General features: G+C 55.5%; 7 protein-coding genes across 7 annotated transcripts; 3 read left to right on the top strand and 4 right to left on the bottom strand.

Moving 5' to 3' along the window:
- Positions 1-299: 299 nt before the first annotated feature.
- On the top strand, positions 300-930 carry BAUCODRAFT_136968 (uncharacterized protein). The gene is made up of 2 exons (XM_007675702.1): positions 300-741; positions 793-930. The coding sequence occupies exons 1-2, from the start codon at positions 515-517 to the stop codon at positions 818-820; spliced, it is 255 nt and encodes an 84-aa protein (XP_007673892.1). The 5' UTR covers positions 300-514; the 3' UTR covers positions 821-930.
- Positions 931-2496: 1566 nt separating this feature from the next.
- BAUCODRAFT_145747 (uncharacterized protein) lies at positions 2497-3423 on the top strand (the record flags this gene model as incomplete). The annotated part of the gene is made up of 1 exon (XM_007675703.1): positions 2497-3423. The coding sequence occupies one exon, from the start codon at positions 2497-2499 to the stop codon at positions 3421-3423; it is 927 nt and encodes a 308-aa protein (XP_007673893.1).
- Positions 3424-3579: 156 nt separating this feature from the next.
- BAUCODRAFT_64769 (uncharacterized protein) lies at positions 3580-6690 on the bottom strand (the record flags this gene model as incomplete). Its single annotated transcript, XM_007675526.1, has 2 exons — positions 3580-4031; positions 4398-6690. 2 exons carry the CDS (start codon positions 6688-6690, stop codon positions 3580-3582), a joined length of 2745 nt encoding a protein of 914 aa, XP_007673716.1.
- A 786-nt stretch (positions 6691-7476) lies between these two features.
- Positions 7477-7677, bottom strand: BAUCODRAFT_41458 (uncharacterized protein; the record flags this gene model as incomplete). The annotated part of the gene is made up of 1 exon (XM_007675455.1): positions 7477-7677. A coding segment is annotated over one exon (201 nt), but the record flags the coding sequence as incomplete, so codon positions are not given.
- Positions 7678-8189: 512 nt separating this feature from the next.
- BAUCODRAFT_30998 (uncharacterized protein) lies at positions 8190-12886 on the top strand. The gene has a single exon (XM_007675309.1). It carries the CDS (start codon positions 8422-8424, stop codon positions 12718-12720), a length of 4299 nt encoding a protein of 1432 aa, XP_007673499.1. The 5' UTR covers positions 8190-8421; the 3' UTR covers positions 12721-12886.
- Positions 12887-13021: 135 nt separating this feature from the next.
- Positions 13022-14240, bottom strand: BAUCODRAFT_65822 (uncharacterized protein; the record flags this gene model as incomplete). Its single annotated transcript, XM_007675579.1, has 2 exons — positions 13022-13965; positions 14021-14240. The coding sequence occupies 2 exons, from the start codon at positions 14238-14240 to the stop codon at positions 13022-13024; spliced, it is 1164 nt and encodes a 387-aa protein (XP_007673769.1).
- Positions 14241-15039: 799 nt separating this feature from the next.
- Positions 15040-19185, bottom strand: BAUCODRAFT_31000 (uncharacterized protein). The gene has a single exon (XM_007675310.1). The coding sequence runs from the start codon at positions 18996-18998 to the stop codon at positions 15141-15143; it is 3858 nt and encodes a 1285-aa protein (XP_007673500.1). The 5' UTR covers positions 18999-19185; the 3' UTR covers positions 15040-15140.
- Between the last annotated feature and the right edge of the window lie 58 nt (positions 19186-19243).

The following is a 19243-nucleotide window of genomic DNA, read 5'->3' on the forward strand; positions in this document are numbered from 1 at the left end:
TAGCCCGACCTCACTGCAACTGTTCTCCGAGTCACATCGTCACCTAATGTCCCGCGGCAAACATGGCACGCGTGCTGGTGCAACACTCCCGCCAAGAACGTGGCGCTCGAGGGCGGCACCGATAAGCGGTCTTGGGGGCCAACATTCAACAAGCAATCTCTCTACTCGTGGGTTGGCTGAGTGCTTGCATACAATGCCCCTGACATCGAAAGCGAGAATGGCCGTTGACCAACCTCAAACAAGCGAGCACGATGATTAAGCGCTCTGCAATTAATTTATAAAGGACGACAAATGCCTCGCCAGCGACACCAGCAGCCGTGAGTAACAGCAACGTCGCGTCCGCGCCTTTATACCTTTGTTCTTCGGTCTCAACAAGATCAACTCCTCCAGGCTCTTACGCTACCACGATTGAAGTCCTAGGACAACGACTGAAGAAGGCGCTGGTGCGTGAAGTTTTGCAGCCTCTACCCTTGTGTCTATCGATACTCTTTTCGCCGCTGCTTTCGGTTTGCCCATGACAATATGCAGCGGTGCGTATTTCCTGGTACAGAATAGCAACCTATCTGACTCCATCATTCCTGTAATTTGCCTCGCCAACGGTGCTCCGGCGGTGCCATTCTTCGTTGGGTGGGACAATTTCGAGTGGCATGACACGAGCTGGCTTATCCTCGATCCTTCGCTACTCCTCTCTATCACTCTGTCCTTTGGGAGAGTTTACTTTCGCACCGGCCAAAAGTATCGGTAAGTACTCAATATGACGTTCTGTAATTTGCATTGACTTACCTAAGGCAGATCTCGCGTGGGACCTTATCGTAGCTAGGATGGGGCAAACGTTGCTTATTCTTGCCGTCTACCCTGTGGTTCGCCGCTCTTGAACTTGCCTTATGGAACAGCAGCCCTTGAGAATTCCGCTGTACTCTTGTCTTGCTTTTTCCGGCCTCGGTGCGAGGTCTCTCTGGGAGATTGTCAGGCCTTCTACATCGCGTCCTCCCACCCCCGCTTTTAGGAATGAAAGGCTCACGGTTGCCTGGACCCACTGTGCATTGTTCGCTGTCATCGCCTATGTCGTGTTTTTCCGACGATCCTCTCCGCCATGACTGGATATCAGGCTACCTTCATACCATGGGTCATGAATCCGGAAGACGGAAGCGGTCTGATTAAGACCGCAGGCATGCGGCCTTTAGAGTACAAGGTGATGGATGGGGATCGAGATGGTTTGGGCATCGATGCTTCCTTTTTACGCAAACTCTTGAATATAACCCTGAATCCCTGTCTAAGATCAAGCTGACGGTAGCGATTGATACGTAGGCCTGGAACGGGGGGTCTGGCACCATGTCTTGTCATAACGGCAGATGGCAAGACTACCGTAACCTCTATGGGTGCATGCTCTTCCTTTTCCGGGTCGCATTAGTTGATCTAACTAGCCGCTCTAGACTGCCAAACTCTTCTTAGCATTCAAGACATGCTGGAGGCCAGTGGACCCGCAAGCAAAGCAAAATTCACTCCGTGTGATGAAGCCGGTCGGCCACCTACGAGTGTACCTTCTCTGTCCCCGCAAACGCCACGCCCTGGGTACAGCTGTCAAGCGATATCACAATCGGCGGCGAGAACATCTCACTCTCGGCGCCGCCGCTGTCAATCAGCGGCTACTTGAACGGTAGCTATTACTCTTGCAATGACAAGACGTCAGTCAGCTTAGCCTGGATGGAGGAAAACAGTAAATGTCTCCCAGCCAAGGCCTATCGATGAGGCTTCTCCGCTCAGATACTACTTCTCTTCGCCGCCACCACCGCAGTGTTCACAACATTCCTCATCGTCCTACAGTGCACGTTCTTCTACTGCAGTCGTACGGCCAACTATAAGCAGGATATCAGCATCTATCACGACATCCTCGCCCTTGCCGAGGTCTTGCGGAAGAGTCTGGGCGCCAATGCGCAAGACTTGCCAGCGCATGAGCTCGAGCGTGAGGTTAATCTACTACCCAAGGTCCTTCAGCCCAGATACAGACGACCCTGATCTGTCGGGCCGAGAAACCCAGAGAACGCCAGCTTCACACCGGCGGTGGTATTCGGCTTTACGAAGAGTGGACTCACCTCACGGGGCTGTGAAGGAGCAGACGTGTGCGACGAGACCGAGATTTCCATTGAGCATGCTATGCCAGCTGATACTCAAGCTGCCGAAGCCAAATTGCGTGAATTGAGTTCTGACACGGGCCGATTGCTGGGCAAGCGGCGGCCTCCCACACCAGATAGCAGTAAGGATGGATCACAGATTCACAGCGCGGAGATGCTATATCCTGGCACGTGTCATGCGTATCGAACACTGCTTGAACAGCACGACCACCGCAGTTACCGCTCGAAGAGGGAAGCCAGTACTCGGCCGAAACGGAGGCGTAAAGCCGGCTTGAGGCCGGCACCTTTGCGCCCAACAAGTGATCGTTACCTTTTTAACATATAAACAGTGAAGTGACCACTCACACCGTACAATGATATTGAGATGACGCCTGGCCCAATGGACTCAGTAACGACCGCTGACATCCCACCACAATTCCTGAAGGCGGCGTTCCTTGTCGGCCACGTGCCCTTTACAGCTCTCAAAACGGATCCGCGCATCTCATATGCGCTTTATATCCCACCTCAGCACTACGATGCTCTAGGCAAGATCAAGCTACCACTTCTGGTCTTCGTTCACGGCACCGGTAGAAACACAAGCCCCCTGTACGCAGAATGGCGTGCTTTCGCAGACGATAATCTTTGCGCAGTCTTGGTACCGCTGTTCCCAGCAGGGCTTGAAGGTCCCGTCGATTTAGATTCCTACAAGCTCTCCAAGGCTTCAGATCTGCGTTCGGATCTTGCGCTCCTAAGCATGCTAGACATTGTCGGACATCGCTGGCCCGGCATTGATACGGCCAAGATATTTCTTCTAGGCTTCTCTGGCGGAGGTCAATTTGCGCACAGATTCGCCTATCTGCATCCTGAACGCTTACTGGGTGTCAGTGTCGGTGCGCCAGGGTCTGTGACGCTACTTGACGACCGACTGGGCTGGCCAAAGGGCATCGCGGATGCTCAGAACCTGTTGCAGAAGCGCATCGACATACCAGCTTTGACGAAAGTGCTCTTCCAGCTTGCAGTCGGTGCTGAAGACGACCAGCCATATGGCGGTGGAGAGTTTTCGCAGTGGCTGCGTGGATTCGCGCACGCGAAGATGACTTCTCAAACAGCTAAGAGGGTTGCAGCTGTACCACAGAATAGGCTTGAGACCGCTCACGACCTGCAGCGCAGCCTACTGGAGCGCGGTGTCTCTGTGCAGATGGATGTTGTCGACCGCGCAGCACATGATTCCAGGGCGGTGTATCCAGCCATGCTTCGATTCATACAATCATGCCTCCAGCGGAGACGTACAGCCGATAATGCACACGGTTAACAGCTGTCCAACCTAGTTCTACCAAGCGAACTATGTAATATGGCTCATGTTACTTCCAACGACGCCATTCGATGCCCCTGCAGGCTTCTAGTAGGTGCACTCGTCACTGGCCATAATCTCCAACCAATAGCATATTCTCTCCAGTCTTGGTAACACCTACAACAACTTCTTCACTTCCTGTACCATCTTCTCCAACTCGGGTCCTACCAAGACACCGTGCTGCATCAGCCACCTCCTCCCCTTCTCGACAACCATCTCCCACACATCCTTCTCCGACGGCAGTTTAGACTCGAAGAAGGCAATCGCCAGCAACGTCGCTTTGGCCTCGTCGCTCATGCTCTCGCCGTAGCCATGAATACTACCCTTGAGAAGACCCGGCTTTCCGATAGCGTCAAGCAGAGCTGAAGTGAAAGCCCATGAGCCGGCGAATGTTTGTAGTGAAATGAGCCTCTGCATCGGAGACGCAGTAGAGACGGGGCGAGCAAGACCCGCTGGGGGAGCAAAGCTGCGCGGTGCTGCCATTGCCGCAGCGTTGGCGCTGTACTCTTGGCTTACCATTTCTTCCAGCTCTGCTGGCTGATTTGCTGGCTGGGATTTAGAGACCACGACTGGATGCGGTGAATGACTGGAAGGCCTGACTGCATCGCGGGGGGGTCCGATGCCTCTGGTAAGCGCGAATTGGGCGGCTGCGGTTGTCTTGACGGACTCAGTGTTGGCCGAGGGGAGACGCGTATGCTTCGGCGAATGGCTTGGACCACTTTCAGCACTACCGGATACGGCGCGGCCGAGACCCCATTTGCCGCCCATGCTGAACATTCCACCGGAGCTCCTGCCGCCACCAGTGCTTGAGGGGGCCGAAGATTGGGGGCTTCCGCCGCTCCAACGACCACCGAAAGACATGCCGGCGGAGGCTGGAGCAAGCGGAGGGGGGGCGGAAGAGGCTGGAGGAAGTGGGGGTGGAGCGGCCGCTGCACGCTTGAACTTTCGCGACGTGGCGGCAGGAGCCTGCGGTGCAGGCGCCGGAGCCGCTGCGGAAGCCATCCTCATCCTCGACATCGGAGCGTGAGCGGCAGTCATCATAGCCATGGGAGCGCTAAGCCTCTCCGGAGTGATTCCCGTATCAATATCATCATCCCACTCCGGCTCCGCTCTCCTCTTCAGCACGTCGCCCGAGTTGGCCTCAACAGCGACGAAACTGGTCCACTTACCCACGACCTGAAACTTCTCGCCCAATCTGACCGCCTCACGCTCGACCATCTCATCAAAGCGGCTCGCATTCTTCGTCTTTAGCGCGGCACCATCCGCCAAAGCGGCAGTCTGCAGCCATCCGCGACCTTCCTCCAGGTCCTGCATGGCTTTGCGTGCGGCGAGCTGGTGGATAGTAGGCACGCTGTGGCAATCGACTGATTTGATAGGCACAGTGAGCTCGAGCGGGCCGTCGTCGCTTGTTGCGCGGAGGGTGATGGATGAGACTTCTTTGTGCGCGGAGTCCGGGCCAAGGAGGAGGTAGACGGTCGTGCGGTTGAAGGGGAATAGGGGTGGAATGTCGGTGGGTGCTTGGAGGAGTTTTGGGGTGGCGATGGGTGGGAGATGAGCGTAGCGGTCCGCATCCGGCTTGTTGTCCTTGACGGACTTGTCGAGGTCGGCGGACTGGTCGAAGAAAGACCTGGCTGTTGGCTGCTGACCGATCTTGGCCTTCTCGGCTTCGTACGCAGGCGGCTGGTCGTCGTTCAGTTTTAGACAGTCTTCTACTTTCTCCACAATTTCAAAGTCTTCATCGTCGGCCTCCAGGTCCACAACCTTCGCTCTGGCCTCCTTCTCACCCCTGTCGGCGTAATGCACCTCAAGCTTGTAGTCCCTGGTATGAGCATACAGCGCCCCCTTCAACATTCTCATGACCTTGCGATCTGTCTCCTCGTCCTGCTGCACGAACTGCGCAAAGCCATTACCCGCCCGTGCCACGCCCTCGACCAGAGTATGACTGACGTGGGAGCCGATACCCAAGGCGAAGACCCGCGCATCAATCTTCTTGTCGTGAACTTGCTCGTTGATGAAGCTGAACACGCTGTTCTCCTGCCAGACTTCGCCGTCAGTAAGCAGCATAACTTCTAGCGGCAGATCCTTCAATCTCTGCTCGAAGGCGGCTTTGACGGGCTTTAAGATCTCAGTCCCGCCATAACTCGCCGTGAATCCGTTGACAAATGCAATAGCTTTGTCGACACTCGTTTCGTTGTAAGCTTGGCTACTCGGCCAAAGTGACGTGAAGTTGTTGCCGAAGGCAATGATGTTGAAACGGACGCCCAGCGGCAGCGACTTGATGAAGATCTGAAGCGCGTTGACAAGCGCCGTGTTCTTGCTGCCCCGCATGGAGCCGGATTGGTCGGCAATGAAGACGATCTCGGGGTGGCTGGGCTTGAGGGTGAACTTCGGTACGAGTGTGGCCATTATGGCGCGCTGGTTGGGAAGACTGGGGTGTGCCTCGAGGATAGCCTTCGGTTCACTGATGTTGTCAACCAACATCTGTAGGACGAAGTCGCCGGCAAGCTCTGCTGAGCCAAGAGTAAGCGTTGCTGAAGCTTGATCAGGCGTGAAAGGCGCCTGCTCTGCGTTCGCAGTCGTCGACGTTGCGCCCATGGAGACTGCGATCGGGTGGCTAGGACTCTGAATCTTGCGTATAGCGGAAGAAGCCATGTCGATATCAACCTTGATACTGATCCCGCCTTTCGCTGTCGTGTTACTGTTCAGCACCTCGCCAGGATAGCTTCCGTATCTCGGCGCGATGCTGGTGGGAAGCGTATAGCGTAGCCCATCGATCTCCGCGTCGTGCTTCAGCTCGCCGCAGTAAGTAATCTCGACGATGATGTCGGTCTTGGTGGGGACATTGCCAAGGGTGACACCAAATACGCCAGCGGGCAGTGACTCGAGCAAGCCAGCCGTTTCGCCTCGTTCAATGGCGGCGTCGTAGGTCTTCTTTGCGACGTCTTTTTGTTTGACAATCCCTTTCAAGATCTTGTCGGCATAACGAATGGTGTAGTCATGCACTGCTACGCCGTCGTATAGCGGAAAGGTATACCGCACTTGGTCGAGCTTCTTGTCCTCGGGGTTGTGATATGTCTGCGTCAGCTTGGTCGTGAAGGACACCGGGGTGATGGTCGTGTGCGACTCGAGCTTGACTTGAGGTAAGTAGTACCGCTTAACCTTCCAATGACTGATGTTGATGGTGTAGTGACAGCCGCAGATATGGCCACCAAAATTGTTGTGCCGCATGTTGTTACGAAATCCTCCTGATGTCATCAATTGGTTGGACTGTTTCAGTGATGTCGAATATAGTAGGAAAGGTCGAAAGAGCGATACGAAGCAAAGAGACGTAGACCTTTATGTACCTACTTTGCCTGCAGGCACCCGATTCAGCCAGTCTTGGCGCATGCCTGATTGGTGACTAAGTAGTGGTGGTGCGCATTGCCGTGGCTGTGTATCCGGGGTACATGTTGGCATCCACTCGATGTATTGGATGAGATGTGAACATTGCTCGATGACTACGTTGAGGTGGTGCCGGTGGTTCACAGGCTTACGAATACGAATGAAGTGCAGTCATTCGTAAAAGCGGGGATTCAGGCGGCCTCTTGAAAGCCTTGGCATGTTGATCCGCATGACTCAGGCCGATCCATAGTGCTGTCTGGTCTGCCCTTCTCGCCGTCGCTCGAAGTGCAAATACGGACAACACGTCAAGAGTACATGCAGGCCCCACCACATTTTGACTGAGACGTGATCATTTTACCGCCGATGTTGAATTTGACAACGGTCGTTCGTAATGAGAAGGCGGAGTGCTTCTTCGCAGCGAATTAGCGGTGCATTCATCACCAACTTAATGTGTTGGTGAACGTGAACAGACCATGAGCCTTATGGAGTTACTCCTTAAGCTCCTTCATCCTCATTACCATCGTCGTCCTCCACCGCCTCCTCACCTTCTCTTCTGACGGCCTTCAGTGCAACTTGGTAAATGCCCTCGAATTCGCCGTCTTGCATACCCCTCTCTCGCCTCAGTGCCGTCCTCAGTTCCTCTTTCTTGGCGAGCTGCTCCTTCAGGTGGACGACCGCGGCCTGCAATACCATCGCCTCACTTCGGCCTTGTCCTTCCATTCCAGGTACGTTCGAGGCCAGCCTGTCATAGCCCTCACGAATAGCAAGTCGCCGCTTCTTTTCGCTTTCTATGTGATTGAACTTCTTTTGAGCATCCGAAAGGCGAGGCTTGTTTTGGTCGGGGTTGGATCTCGGAGTAGACATTGTTGTCGCTTTCCACAATCGCACGGGGTACGCTCAGAACTCAGCTCGAGCGCTGTGTAGGAGCTTTGGTGCTTGAGACTTCCCGTATGAATGTGCAATATTGCTTGGAAGTGTGTACGATTGTCGTTCTCAACACCTTTCTCAACCGGGTCAAGGCGGGATGTATGCGATCGTGCTGTTGCCACCAAGCCGGTCCGCGTGTCTCCGCATGATCATTTGATGTAGTGAGGCAATAGCAGACGGTATAACGAAGCCCACATCTAACGCTATGAGGCGCGCCGGCTTCACATATTGATGCTCACGATAGGCAAGATTGCGGCTTTGATTTTGTATAGCATTCGCAGCGCCACGACATTGGGCTGAAAGTGAAACATGCAGGGTGGCTTCCATCGGAGGCTTGGCAGAGTGTGACGCCGACATGCAGACGATCAAAGGCGATCTCGTCTATTTGTGGAAGCAACGAGCATCTCTATTCTGCCACTGTCCGTTGTGCGACGGTTATGCCTGCCACCTGCCCTCTCACACTGCCCTCTACCGTTGACCTACTGTTGTAGCAGTCGCAGATCCACCTTTAGTCCTGCCGTTTCATTCTAGGAAGGCGTGTCTCACAATATCGGCAATCGAGCACTATCTTCGCAAGCGCCTGCCCCTCCCGCGCGCTGCCTGCCAGCCACAATCCAGAGCCTTAACTGCCCTGTTATGCGTCCGGCATAGATGTCGTCCAGCGACCTGCCCGAGTTCCTCTTGGGCTATGAAACCCCTACCGACACCACCCCCAAGTCCACCCACACCGCCCGCGTAATGTCCACTCGCTCCTCCCTCAACTCACGCCGCACCAACTCCTATGGCGCTCGCGACACCATCCGCCGCAACCTCTCCCACACCACCAAACGTCCCGTGACCGATGCGGATGCATACACGTATGCGCTGCGCGCCGCGTATCTGGCGTACCTCCTGCAACCGCGGCAGAAGCGGGTGCAGCATGTGGCGAACACGTCCAAGCCGATCCAGCGGAGCACGACGAGCATTAATGACATGGTCAAGGACTTCAGCTTGACACGAGACAGCAAAAGCACGCGCTTTCCACATGGCTTCATGGCGGAGTTGGATAAGCGCATCGCTAATGTCTTGGTCGGGAAGGAGAAGGGCATTGAGTACAACGATGCGCTGGTGAAACGTACCTTCGCCAACTTTCTGAATGAGTTCAGGAACCCGACGTTTCGGAAGACAATGGAAAAGGACAGAAGGGTGGAGGATCTGCTGCTGATCTTCTACTCACGAGCAACGAGCGAGCTGCAAAAGGGCAAGAGCGCTGAGGACGACAGCTGGAAATTGATGGTGGACCGCCATGTTGCACTTTTCGTGCGCTTGATCAGCAGTACGCTACACAACAATGACTGGATGAGGGAGAGGCCGGAGCTGAGCAGTCGGTTAAAGACGCTGGAGACGAAGCTGTTACAGCACGACCAGGACTTGGCAGATCAGACACAGCGCAATGGCGGGCAAGGCGGGCAGAGTATCGAGGTGGAAGTACCGCGAAGCTATGAGGTTCGCGATATGCCGCTTGTTATCCGAGTCTGCAGCATATTCGCCAAGCCGACAATACAAGCGCAGAATGACATCAATGCGCACAAGGAGCAGTGGACGGAGAGGGCGGCGTTGAGAGACCTCAAGGAGTACCAGAATCACATGATGCTTAATACGCGTGCGACTATTTGCAAAGATGACTTCGAGCTCGATGAAGCATTTGAGATGTGGCGGAAGGCCGAGATATCCGACATTAGCCAGATGATGCTCGCAATCGTGCAGTCCAATCCGGAGCTGGCCAAGCACAAGTCGGACGGCGTTCCTATGTTCAAGGCTCCGTCTGCGTTGTCCAGCGACAGTGATCTCAGCCGGCAGATGAGCGGTGGCGCTGAGGTTGACTCAAGCTCCATGCTTGACCATCAATTAGAGATGCTGAATCTAGGCGATTCCAGCCCAAGAGACTCTGGAACTGGGAGTATGGACGCCACCCAAGCGAACTTCACCTATATTCCTCCGGACGCAAGGATATACTATAGACAGCTGTTAAAGGTGGCTCTGGCTCACGACTTATCCGATTCCGAACCTGCACCGGTCACGGTCGATGACGTTCCGCCTGTTAAGCTACTGTCCCGGCAATCGCACGAGCTACTGAACGAGGTTGCAGTACGGTGGCGAATCCCACTCTTCACCCGTATCGTGCTCTTCTTGGACGTCGTGCGCGAGAACTTCCAGCACCAGGTTATCAACCTTGACACTCTGGACGCTGCGTTCTTGTGGGCAAAGGAGCCGCAGCCGGAGCCACGGAAAAATCCTTCCAAGTCACCCGCACTCAACCAGTCCACGCAGCTGCCCTTACTCGACAGGCATAAATGGACAGTGCCAGACCACAACCTGTTCCGCACCATCCTTGCCAACCTTCATGACGCTCTCCTGCGGGAGCTGTTCGAGACATTTCAACATTGCTACGAGCCCAAACCTCCCACTATTGGCGTCATTATGTATGTACTGGACACGCACATCTACTCCGACCCTTTCTTCACCCAGAACCCAGAAGATTTGGACGCTTTCACCGCCATGATGGCGGACGCTCTGCGGACGAAAGCACGTGACAAGTATCACGAACTCTTGTCCAAGCACGTTAGCGACGACGCGTCCAATTGGCAGTTCTACGATGTGATGCAGCTCGGTAAGGCAGTAACGGCGCTGTGCGAGAAGATTCAGAAACGGTACCGCAAGAACCCAGAGATCATGGGTGTGAACCCGCTGCAGATATTGGTGGAGGAGTCTCTGCCTAGTTTCGCGGAGGATGCGAAGGAGTTGATCAAACGGATTATGCACTTCTCCAAAGAGAAAGGGCAGGAAGTGGACATCCAAGACGGCTTCGAGCTGTACAAAGACCTTGTGGAGATCCGGAAAGTCTATGCTCAAGCGCTGCCAGGTCGGGAGTTCACGTTCCATATAGAAGGATTATTGCAGGACTTTGTCTGGCGCTGGATTGCCTCAACTGACGCAAACATTAATCAATGGGTTGAGGGAGCTGTTGCGCAAGACCAATTCCAGATCCGGCAAGATCCGCAAGCCAAAGAGGCGGGCGAGTTGCCGACGGATGATGAGAGGCATAGCCATAGCGCCATTGATATCTTCCTGGCGTTCAACCAGGCCATTGATCAGATCGTCAAACTCGGGTGGGATGACGATTTGCAGTATGCCAAGTTCATGACCGCCATCTCCAAGTCGATCGGGAAGGGTGTGGCGCGGTATTGCGAGTTGTTGGAGCTCAAGTTCGCCAAAGAGATGGATCGCCAGACGCCGGAGCAAGAAATGCGGGCGCAGCAGACGCAGCGCGAGAAGTGGTACGCCGCAGCGCGTGACGTCTGGACGACGGGTGGCAAGGGTGGCGAGAAGATCGAGCCGTTCCAGTTCTGGCCCGAGAGCTTTGTCAAGATCAACGACGTGGAGTATGCGACGTTGCAGCTGGATAGGGTGGAGAAGGAGATCAATGTCGATGCGTGTGCGGAAGTCATTAACCGGCTTGACCCGCCTCCGCCGCCGAATGTGAGAGATGGGAAGAAGTTCATGTTCACGATCAAGATTATTGAGGCGGAGGACTTGAAGGCTGGTGATGTGACGGGTTTGAGCGATCCGTATGTGGTCTTGGGAGATGAGTACCAGAAGCGGTTGGCAAAGACGCGGACGGTTTATCAGTCGCTCAGCCCGCGGTGGGATGAGACGGTCGATATTCTGACGACTGGCCCGCTGAATCTGATTGCTACTGTCTGGGACTGGGATATGGTGGGCGACCATGACTGTCTTGGCCGGACGAGTCTCAAGCTGGACCCGGCGCACTTCAACGACTACCTGCCGCGCGAGTACTGGCTGGATCTTGACACGCAGGGCCGTGTGCTGGTGCGTGTCAGCATGGAGGGCGAGAGAGACGACATTCAATTCTACTTCGGCAAAGCTTTCCGGACGCTCAAGCGCACCGAGAGGGATATGGCACGCAAGGTTACGGACAAGCTCTCCGCGTATATCCAGCAATGTTTGAGTCGTCGGACACTGAAGGCGCTGCTAGGTCAAGGTACGCTGGGCGGCGTCAACTTGAGCAGCGCAAAGGGTTACTTCAACAAGCTGTCGTCGCAGGTTGCGGGAAGGCCGATGAGTGTTGCCTCGCCGCAGCCTACCACTATTGCGCCGTCGCTGGAGGACGTGCGTACCGCTTTAAAGCCGCTGCTCGACTACTTCTATGCGAATTTTGCCATTATGAAGGAGACGCTCACTAGCACCGCGCTGATCATGATCATGACGCGGCTGTGGAAGACGGTCCTGGGCACGCTTGAATCGCTCCTCGTGCCTCCATTGTCCGACAAGCTTTCTGCGCAGAAACCGCTCAGTCAGCAGGAGGTCGATATCGTATATCGCTGGCTTCAGATCCTGTTCGACTTCTTCCACGCTTATGAAAAGGAGGATAAGACAGCTCACGGCGTCCCAGTCGACGTCCTGAGGAACGCGAAGTACCACGATCTTCAGAGCTTAAGCTTCTTCTACTTCGACAGCTCCGACAGTCTCATGCGGACGTCTGACGCGATTGCGCAGGCTACCGCTCGTCGGCAGCAAGAAACCGCGACGAAGCTCAACCGCCTCTCCGCTCCTGTCAACCTACTCGGCGCTCCCGGCTCCCGCCAAACGAAGAGTATCATGATGTCCCGCAACCTCGGCACGATCAAGCAAGCCAAAGCGGCAAAGCGCGCCGAAGCGCAGGCAGATGCTAGCGATGATATGATCCTGCGCATCCTGCGGATGCGACCGGAGGCGGAGAAGTATTTGAGGGATCGCAGTCGGCAGAAGGAGAGGCTCGCGGCTTCTGCGGCGGCGGAGGCGATTGTGAGGCAGAGTTTGATGGCTAGTAAGCGGGCGGCTCTCGACCGGAGTAGCGCTGGTGCGGAGGCAGGAGGGTTGGGCAGGAAGTGGGCTACCATCCGGGAGTAGCGTTCTCGGGATGGAGTGCCAAGGTTGGCTGTTGTGGGAGAATGAATGTAAGAGAAGTGGGCGTTGACTTGCGGGGGTCGGAGTCTGGCTTTGCAGTGAAGTGCAGCGTTCGAGCGTGGACTTAGCGTTTGGACAACTTCAACTTGGTGATGTGGCTTTGGCTGTTTTGATATGCTTGGACATCACAGATACCCATATATTGGTTTAGTCTGAACTTTAATCTCTATCTACGCTATGGGACTGCTTACCGCATCACCGTGACAGATTCTTCGATTCGCTCCGTGTCTTTGGTCAGTTAGCCTCAGTAGATCACGTTCAATTTCCATCCAACCTTCATCACCCTAACCGCAGCGAACGATATCCCCGCACATACGTAACAGAGTCCGGTGAAGGTTGCTACACCCCAATACGCTCCACCACAAGCCGAGATAATGGCACCAGCAATTGGCACACCAGTCAACGTCCCGAAAGAGACGATCGTGTAACATGTGGCGTAATAGCGTCCATACTCTTCGGTGTCGCACAGCATGCCGACGCAGACTGGAGTGAGCGAGATGTTCGAGCCCGAAGCGAAGCCCATGATCACTGCGTAGGCGATTGATAGACCAAGAATGGTTGTGTTGTTGCTGCCGTTTTCAGCAGCAAGGACAGTTGCTGGTAGCCACAAGGCGAGCGAGCTGCTCATGCACCCGATGACTGTTGCCACCATAGTATTGTAGCGTCCGAACTTATCGGCCATGTAGCCCGGCGCCCAGCGGCCCAGACATGAGCCAGCATTGAAGATTGCAATGAGTTGGTACGAGAAGGTTGTGCTCATGGCGCCGGAAGCCAGAGCATAGCTCGTGAGGTAGGTGATCGGTATGAAGAGACCCCATTCGAGAAAGTACGTGCCCACCGTTGCCAGGGCGAACGCTGGCTGTCGGAAGATCCTAAAGTCTGGTAGCACGCTGCCGCCTGCTTTGGGTGGAAGTCTAGAGCGAATGAGCAGGTTTGCAAGAATGAGCAGTACCACGAAGATGAAGCCCTGGATCCGGGTAGCCCAGCCCCAGCCGAGTTTGGGGAAGAGAGATTGCAGCATGAGCGGGAAGATCACCCCACCAAGTGAGCCGCCTGCAGCGGCAATGCCAGTTGCGTTGGCGCGCTTGACCAAAAAGAAGTGGCCAATGGCAGAGACTGCAGGCGTAAAGACGAGAGACGTGCCTATGCCGCCCAGGATAGAGAAGACTAGGATGAAGTGCCAGTATGCTGCGTGCGGCGTCAGTCAGTGTGCATTGCAGGGAGGGCAGCATGGAGGACTTACATGTACAGATGCCAAGCAAGAAAATGCTGAGGAGAAGGAACACCGTGCCAGCCGCTATCAACATCCTAGGCCCTCTGGCATCAAAGATGGGCCCGATTTGCAGCCCGCAGAAGAACGACAGGAAGACATAAAGGCTGAAGATCCATCCGATTGTACTCTCGCTGTAATTAGCGAGCTGGTGCGTAGCAAGGTATGCCTGATAGATGCCGATAGTGTTCATATACCCGAATCCAGCGGTCATTCCACTGAAAGACCCCAGAACGACGAGCCATGATTGGAGGCCGCCTTCGGGGTAGGTCGCTTCATCCTTCTCCGAGGAATCGAGGACTGGAGAGTCTGGCGAGCCATCTTCGGCCGCCTTCTCAGCCAACTCGTTGCGTGCCGGGGCACCGAATGCCGGTGACGGGCATGGCTGGCATGGCGATGGTTCGCTGCCAAACACCTGTGGCGACGTGGTAGGATTAAGCGATCCGTCAATACTGTTGTTCTGCGGTAATAGTCCTGGCTTGCTGCCTTCGAGGACCGCTTTCATTCGCCAATGTCTAGCAGTAGGAATATGAGATAGCGCCTACAGATGGGTGTGTTGCGCCTCGAATGCATACGCGGTAGAAAATATGAGGACGGAAATGTGAGAGAGCGGTAAGGTTATACTTATACTTCGCTCCCCACTCAATGGAACAACAGGAACCAGTAATAGATCGAGAGGATCGAGCACGCTTTCTGCGGTCAACGGCAAAATTTTGCCGGCGTGGATGTTGCTCGGCAGAGAAGAAGTGCGGCGGAGCTGGCCGCCTTCGGGCGGCAAGCGCGAGTGGAAGTGAGCATGGTCAATGTTGCCACTGTCAGAAGGCTTTCAGCGATCGATATCAGTGTCCTCAGTAGTTCATGGTGCCGAGTACGTTGTTGGAAGCGTTTCGATCATGTATGAAGACAACAGAGTATGCGAGATACCGCGGCGGCCTTATGCAAATCGTAGCTCTCGATATGGCGACACGGACTCAACCTCACATCACTACCAGGGGCATTGGGAGGATTTCTGAGCATGTACAACCAAGCGAGGGTTCATCGTCCTCGACAGTCACTCAAATACTTGCTAATGATGGTCGATCTCGGTGAGCTATCATTCCTCCCCACTCCCGTCTCCATCTTCCGTCCCACTCGCCAGACTGAGCCCACTCAAACTCGGAGTCTCACCCCCCTTCTTCCCCTTCCCAAGCTTAAGCACACTGCTCCAACTCCGAGTAGAAGACCTGTTCCCACCATCCTTACTCTCCCGCGGCTCCCTCTCCCTCTCCTTCTCCCGCAAACTACCAACCGAAGCACTCATGTCCTCCTCCTCGGCCATGATTTCAGCCGCCGGCCCAGGATCCAGTCGACTCTTCTCCCGCTTAAAGGTAGGCAGCGAGAAGGTCTTGCCCGCAGAGCTGGACTTGCGCGTCAGTTTCGCCATGAAGGATTCTTTGCTCGTGGTGCTGCCGATCAGCGGGCTAGGACCGGTGGCGTCGGAGTTTGCGGAGTAAGAGGGGGTGCGGGCGAGGTCGTACGTCCCGTTCGTACCAGCGGAAGTGCCAAGCTCGCCGGACTCGGCAATCGACGACTCGGTGGTAGTCATGCTGCGAGCGTCGCGGGACTTGCGGCTTGTTGGGGGTGAGCCTTCGTCGCCAGCGCCATCACCGTCGGTACGCGAAGTGGAAGATGTCAGGGTCTGAGCTCCAGCCGCACTCGGCGAGCCTGCACGAGCTGCCTTGTCTTTGCTTTTAATGCCGAACATATTGAATGCTCTAGCGGCTGGGTTCAACTTCTTTTCCTGACTCGCTGCAGCCGCGGCGGCTTGCTCGCTCGACTCTGCCTGTGCTTGCACTGCTGTCTTGCTACTCGGCTTAGTTCCTATCGGCGCTAACTGAGGCGTCCTCACGACATCGTCCGGCTCCAACATGGCATCCGAGTCTTCGTCCTCCATAATATCCTCCGGCGGGCCTGAGACACCATGCTGAACGCTCGGACGACGACTGGGATGACGACTGCCGTACAACCTGTTACGTTGCTCACCACCCGGCTGAGGTATGTTCCAAGGTACAGTGAACGATAGTGGTGAGCTCCGAGCCGCTCCCTGCGCGGCGTCAGGTATTGAAGGCCAAGCGTCCGCGCCGACACCCCAGCGACTACTATCTACCGAAGGTCGAGGGAGCTCATTACTATGCGTGCTATCCGGTCGCGGACTACCCGGCCTCCGGAGGCCTCCGAACGAACTTGTAAACGTGCTGGGCCAGCCAGTGGTACCATCCTTGTCCCGCTGTGTCTGCGAAGAAGATTCCTTCGAGTCGCGTGAAAAGATCGATGCCATGCCGCTAAACGGTCTCCGTCTCGCTGCCGGCTGGTTGCCGGCAAGGGCATTACCCGATTCAGACCCAAAAGCAGAATCCGGGACCCCATCACCAAGTGCTCCACCAAATGCATCGCCGTTCCCGAATGCTAAGCCGGAGATGCTACTATTCCGCTTTCTGGCCGTGGGGCCACCGTCACTGATGTGCTGCAGGCCAGGTAGACTCTGAATCTCCTCGCGTGGCATACTATGACTTTGCGCCTTACCCAGAGCCGGGCCCTCGTCCGCAGAAAGGGTCTTGGTGCGTTGCTTGATGCCGAACAAGCTACTAAACCTGCTGCCTGCGGCAGGTGTGCCGCTTGTGCCCGTGCCAGCTCGGTTGGAGCGTGTTGAACGGATGGAGCGACGATCAGCATCAATGTTGAAGTTCTCGATTGGTGAGCCGAGGTGGAGGTTGTTCTGGCTTGCCTGCGGCGAAGCGAAGACGCTGGGGCTGCGACTGCTTGTGGAGCCGGGACTAGCGGGCCCTTGTGCAGCATGGTCGTTGCGTTCCCATCTTTCAACGGCCGGTGACGGTCCGCCAGGTAGTCCAGGCAGTCCGGGTAAGCTTCCAAGACCTGGTAAGATCTGGACACTCTGCTGCTCAGCCGCCCTCTCCCTCTCCTGCCTGCTATCATCGTCAACACCGGAGAAAAGACCAGCCGGCAGTAGCTCCGCTCCAGCGCCGGGAGACATAGGTGCGCCACCCGTCATCCTCTCCCGATCCTCCTCGCTCATATTCGGGTATTCATCCGCACCGGGACGTGTAACCGGTTCAGTACGCAAGGTCATACCGTTATGAATGTTGAAAAATGGTGCTGAATGCACAGCTGAGCTTCCGAATCCGTTAACGAACGCACCTGCACCACTTTGCATACCACCAGCCCCAGCCAGCGGGAACCCGCCCATTCTTGGACTTTCGCTGGCACTATGCCCACTGGGCGCCCTGCGGCTCCGTTGGCTGTCACCTCGTCTGATCATCCGATCAGCTGGAGATGGCGAAGTCCATTGCTGAGCAGCAGCCTGAGCGGCAGCGCGATCCTCCTCAAGGCGCCTTTGCGCACGCACGTACTCCAAGTACCTGTTGACCCCGTGGTAAAAGCGCTTGGCTTCTTCCAGCTTCTGTGCAGTGGAGGCGTACTGCTGCATAAGCTGCGTCCTTAGCGCCTGGTACGACCGCTCTTCTTCCGCTTCCTGCTGCATCTGCTGCACAAGATTCGGCTCTGCCACAGTGTTCTCGGCATAACTATGGCCATTCTGGTCAGGTGATTCAATCTTCATCGTGCGTTCGAGTCGCTTAATCTCTGCGTTCTTCTCCTTGATTTCGTCCTCAAGCGCACGCGTAGCCGCTGCTTCTTGGGCTTGCTTTGCGCGGAGACCCTCCTTCTCATGCTCGACTTGTTGGAGGTGCTCTTCTTTGTCCTTCTGGATGCGCTCGACCTCTGATCGCAGATCTTCGGCCTCTTTGGCCCAACGCACCATATCTGTCTTCACCTTCGCCCGCTCCTGCTTCTTCTGCTGTAGTAGTCTTTCATGCTTTGAACGGTCATTCTGCGCAGCAGTATTTTGTCGCTCGAGCGTATTGACTTCCTTCTTCAGCGTCCGGCTTGCCTTCTCCTTCTCCGCGACCTGCTCTCGTAGCATGTCCCTCTCCGCGGTCAGCTCGTCTTTCAGCTTCGACTCCTCTTCATCCTCGTCTTTTGCCTGCCGTTCTGTGTCATCCGTCTCCCGTCGAATAGCGTCAAGCTTTTCAGTTAGTTGGTGTAACGACTCCGCACCCTCCGGAGGCTCAGATTCTTCTGGCTGTGGATCGTGCTTCATGTCCAGGCCAAGAGCGGCAGGTGAGGGCCGACGGCCCGTGATACTACGCTTCGGACCTAAGCCTATACTGCCTTCTCGAGCCATTGGCGCTGCCTCAATCGAGGCAGGCGTTACATCCTTAAGCCCACGGTGCACTCTAACTCTAGGCAGGATCTCGCCAGAGCCATCCTGGTCCGTGTCATGTCCATCGAGTGGTACCACGAAGTAGTCACCAGAGCTCGCCGGCTTGGTCCGGAACCTGATAGGCTCACTACGGCTACCGAGGTCCTGCTCGTTAACCAAGGCCACCCTTACGACGTAGAAGCTACTAGGCTGCAAGCCCGTGATGTTGACCGCAGTCTCCTGGATAGAGACAGTGTCGATCACGGTGCCGTTTAAGTGGATCTCGAACCTGAACTTGCTCCGCTGTTTGAGCTTCTCCGGCAGGCTCCAGTGCAGCAGACACCCGTCGGCCTTTATGCCCGCTAGATCTATCATTGGTGTAAGTGGGATGTCGAATCCGAGCAGTGAGGCCAGTTCTTCCAGCGGCTTGTTAAGTACTTGGTAAGCGCGATGGACCAGCCAGACGGTAGCCAGAGTCACAACAACCGGCTTGAACCAGATGCCCAGAGGCATAGCGAGCATCTGCATGAAAACCAGCACGTTTGATGCCCATATTGGGGCACTCTCCGGGAGTGTAGTAGCGATTGCGCTGGACATGCTGTCGACGGTGGAAGAGTAGAGATGTGCTCGCTGGAAAACGGAGGATTTGGTTGCAGAGGCCGCCGCAGCGGCATGCTGCAAAGTGGTGCTCATGGTGGCTTGGTATGATTCATAGCGATAGAGTCGGTGTTGATGTTGAAGAGAAGGCTTGTGGACGTAAGGATGTTGTAGCTTCTCGTCACAAGAACACATCGGGTGCCGTTGGCCCTTGCTGTAGGAATATTGCGGTTAAGGTTCAGTTTGGGCCGAGCCTTACCCGGCGCATGGCGATGACTTACCAATAATAGTGATGGACATTTGATTGACCAGCGATGCCAAGGTTGGCGAAAGGTCAGCAA

The sequence above is a fragment of the Baudoinia panamericana genome (genome assembly GCF_000338955.1).
Source record: "Baudoinia panamericana UAMH 10762 unplaced genomic scaffold BAUCOscaffold_3, whole genome shotgun sequence".
NCBI lineage: Eukaryota > Fungi > Ascomycota > Dothideomycetes > Mycosphaerellales > Teratosphaeriaceae > Baudoinia > Baudoinia panamericana.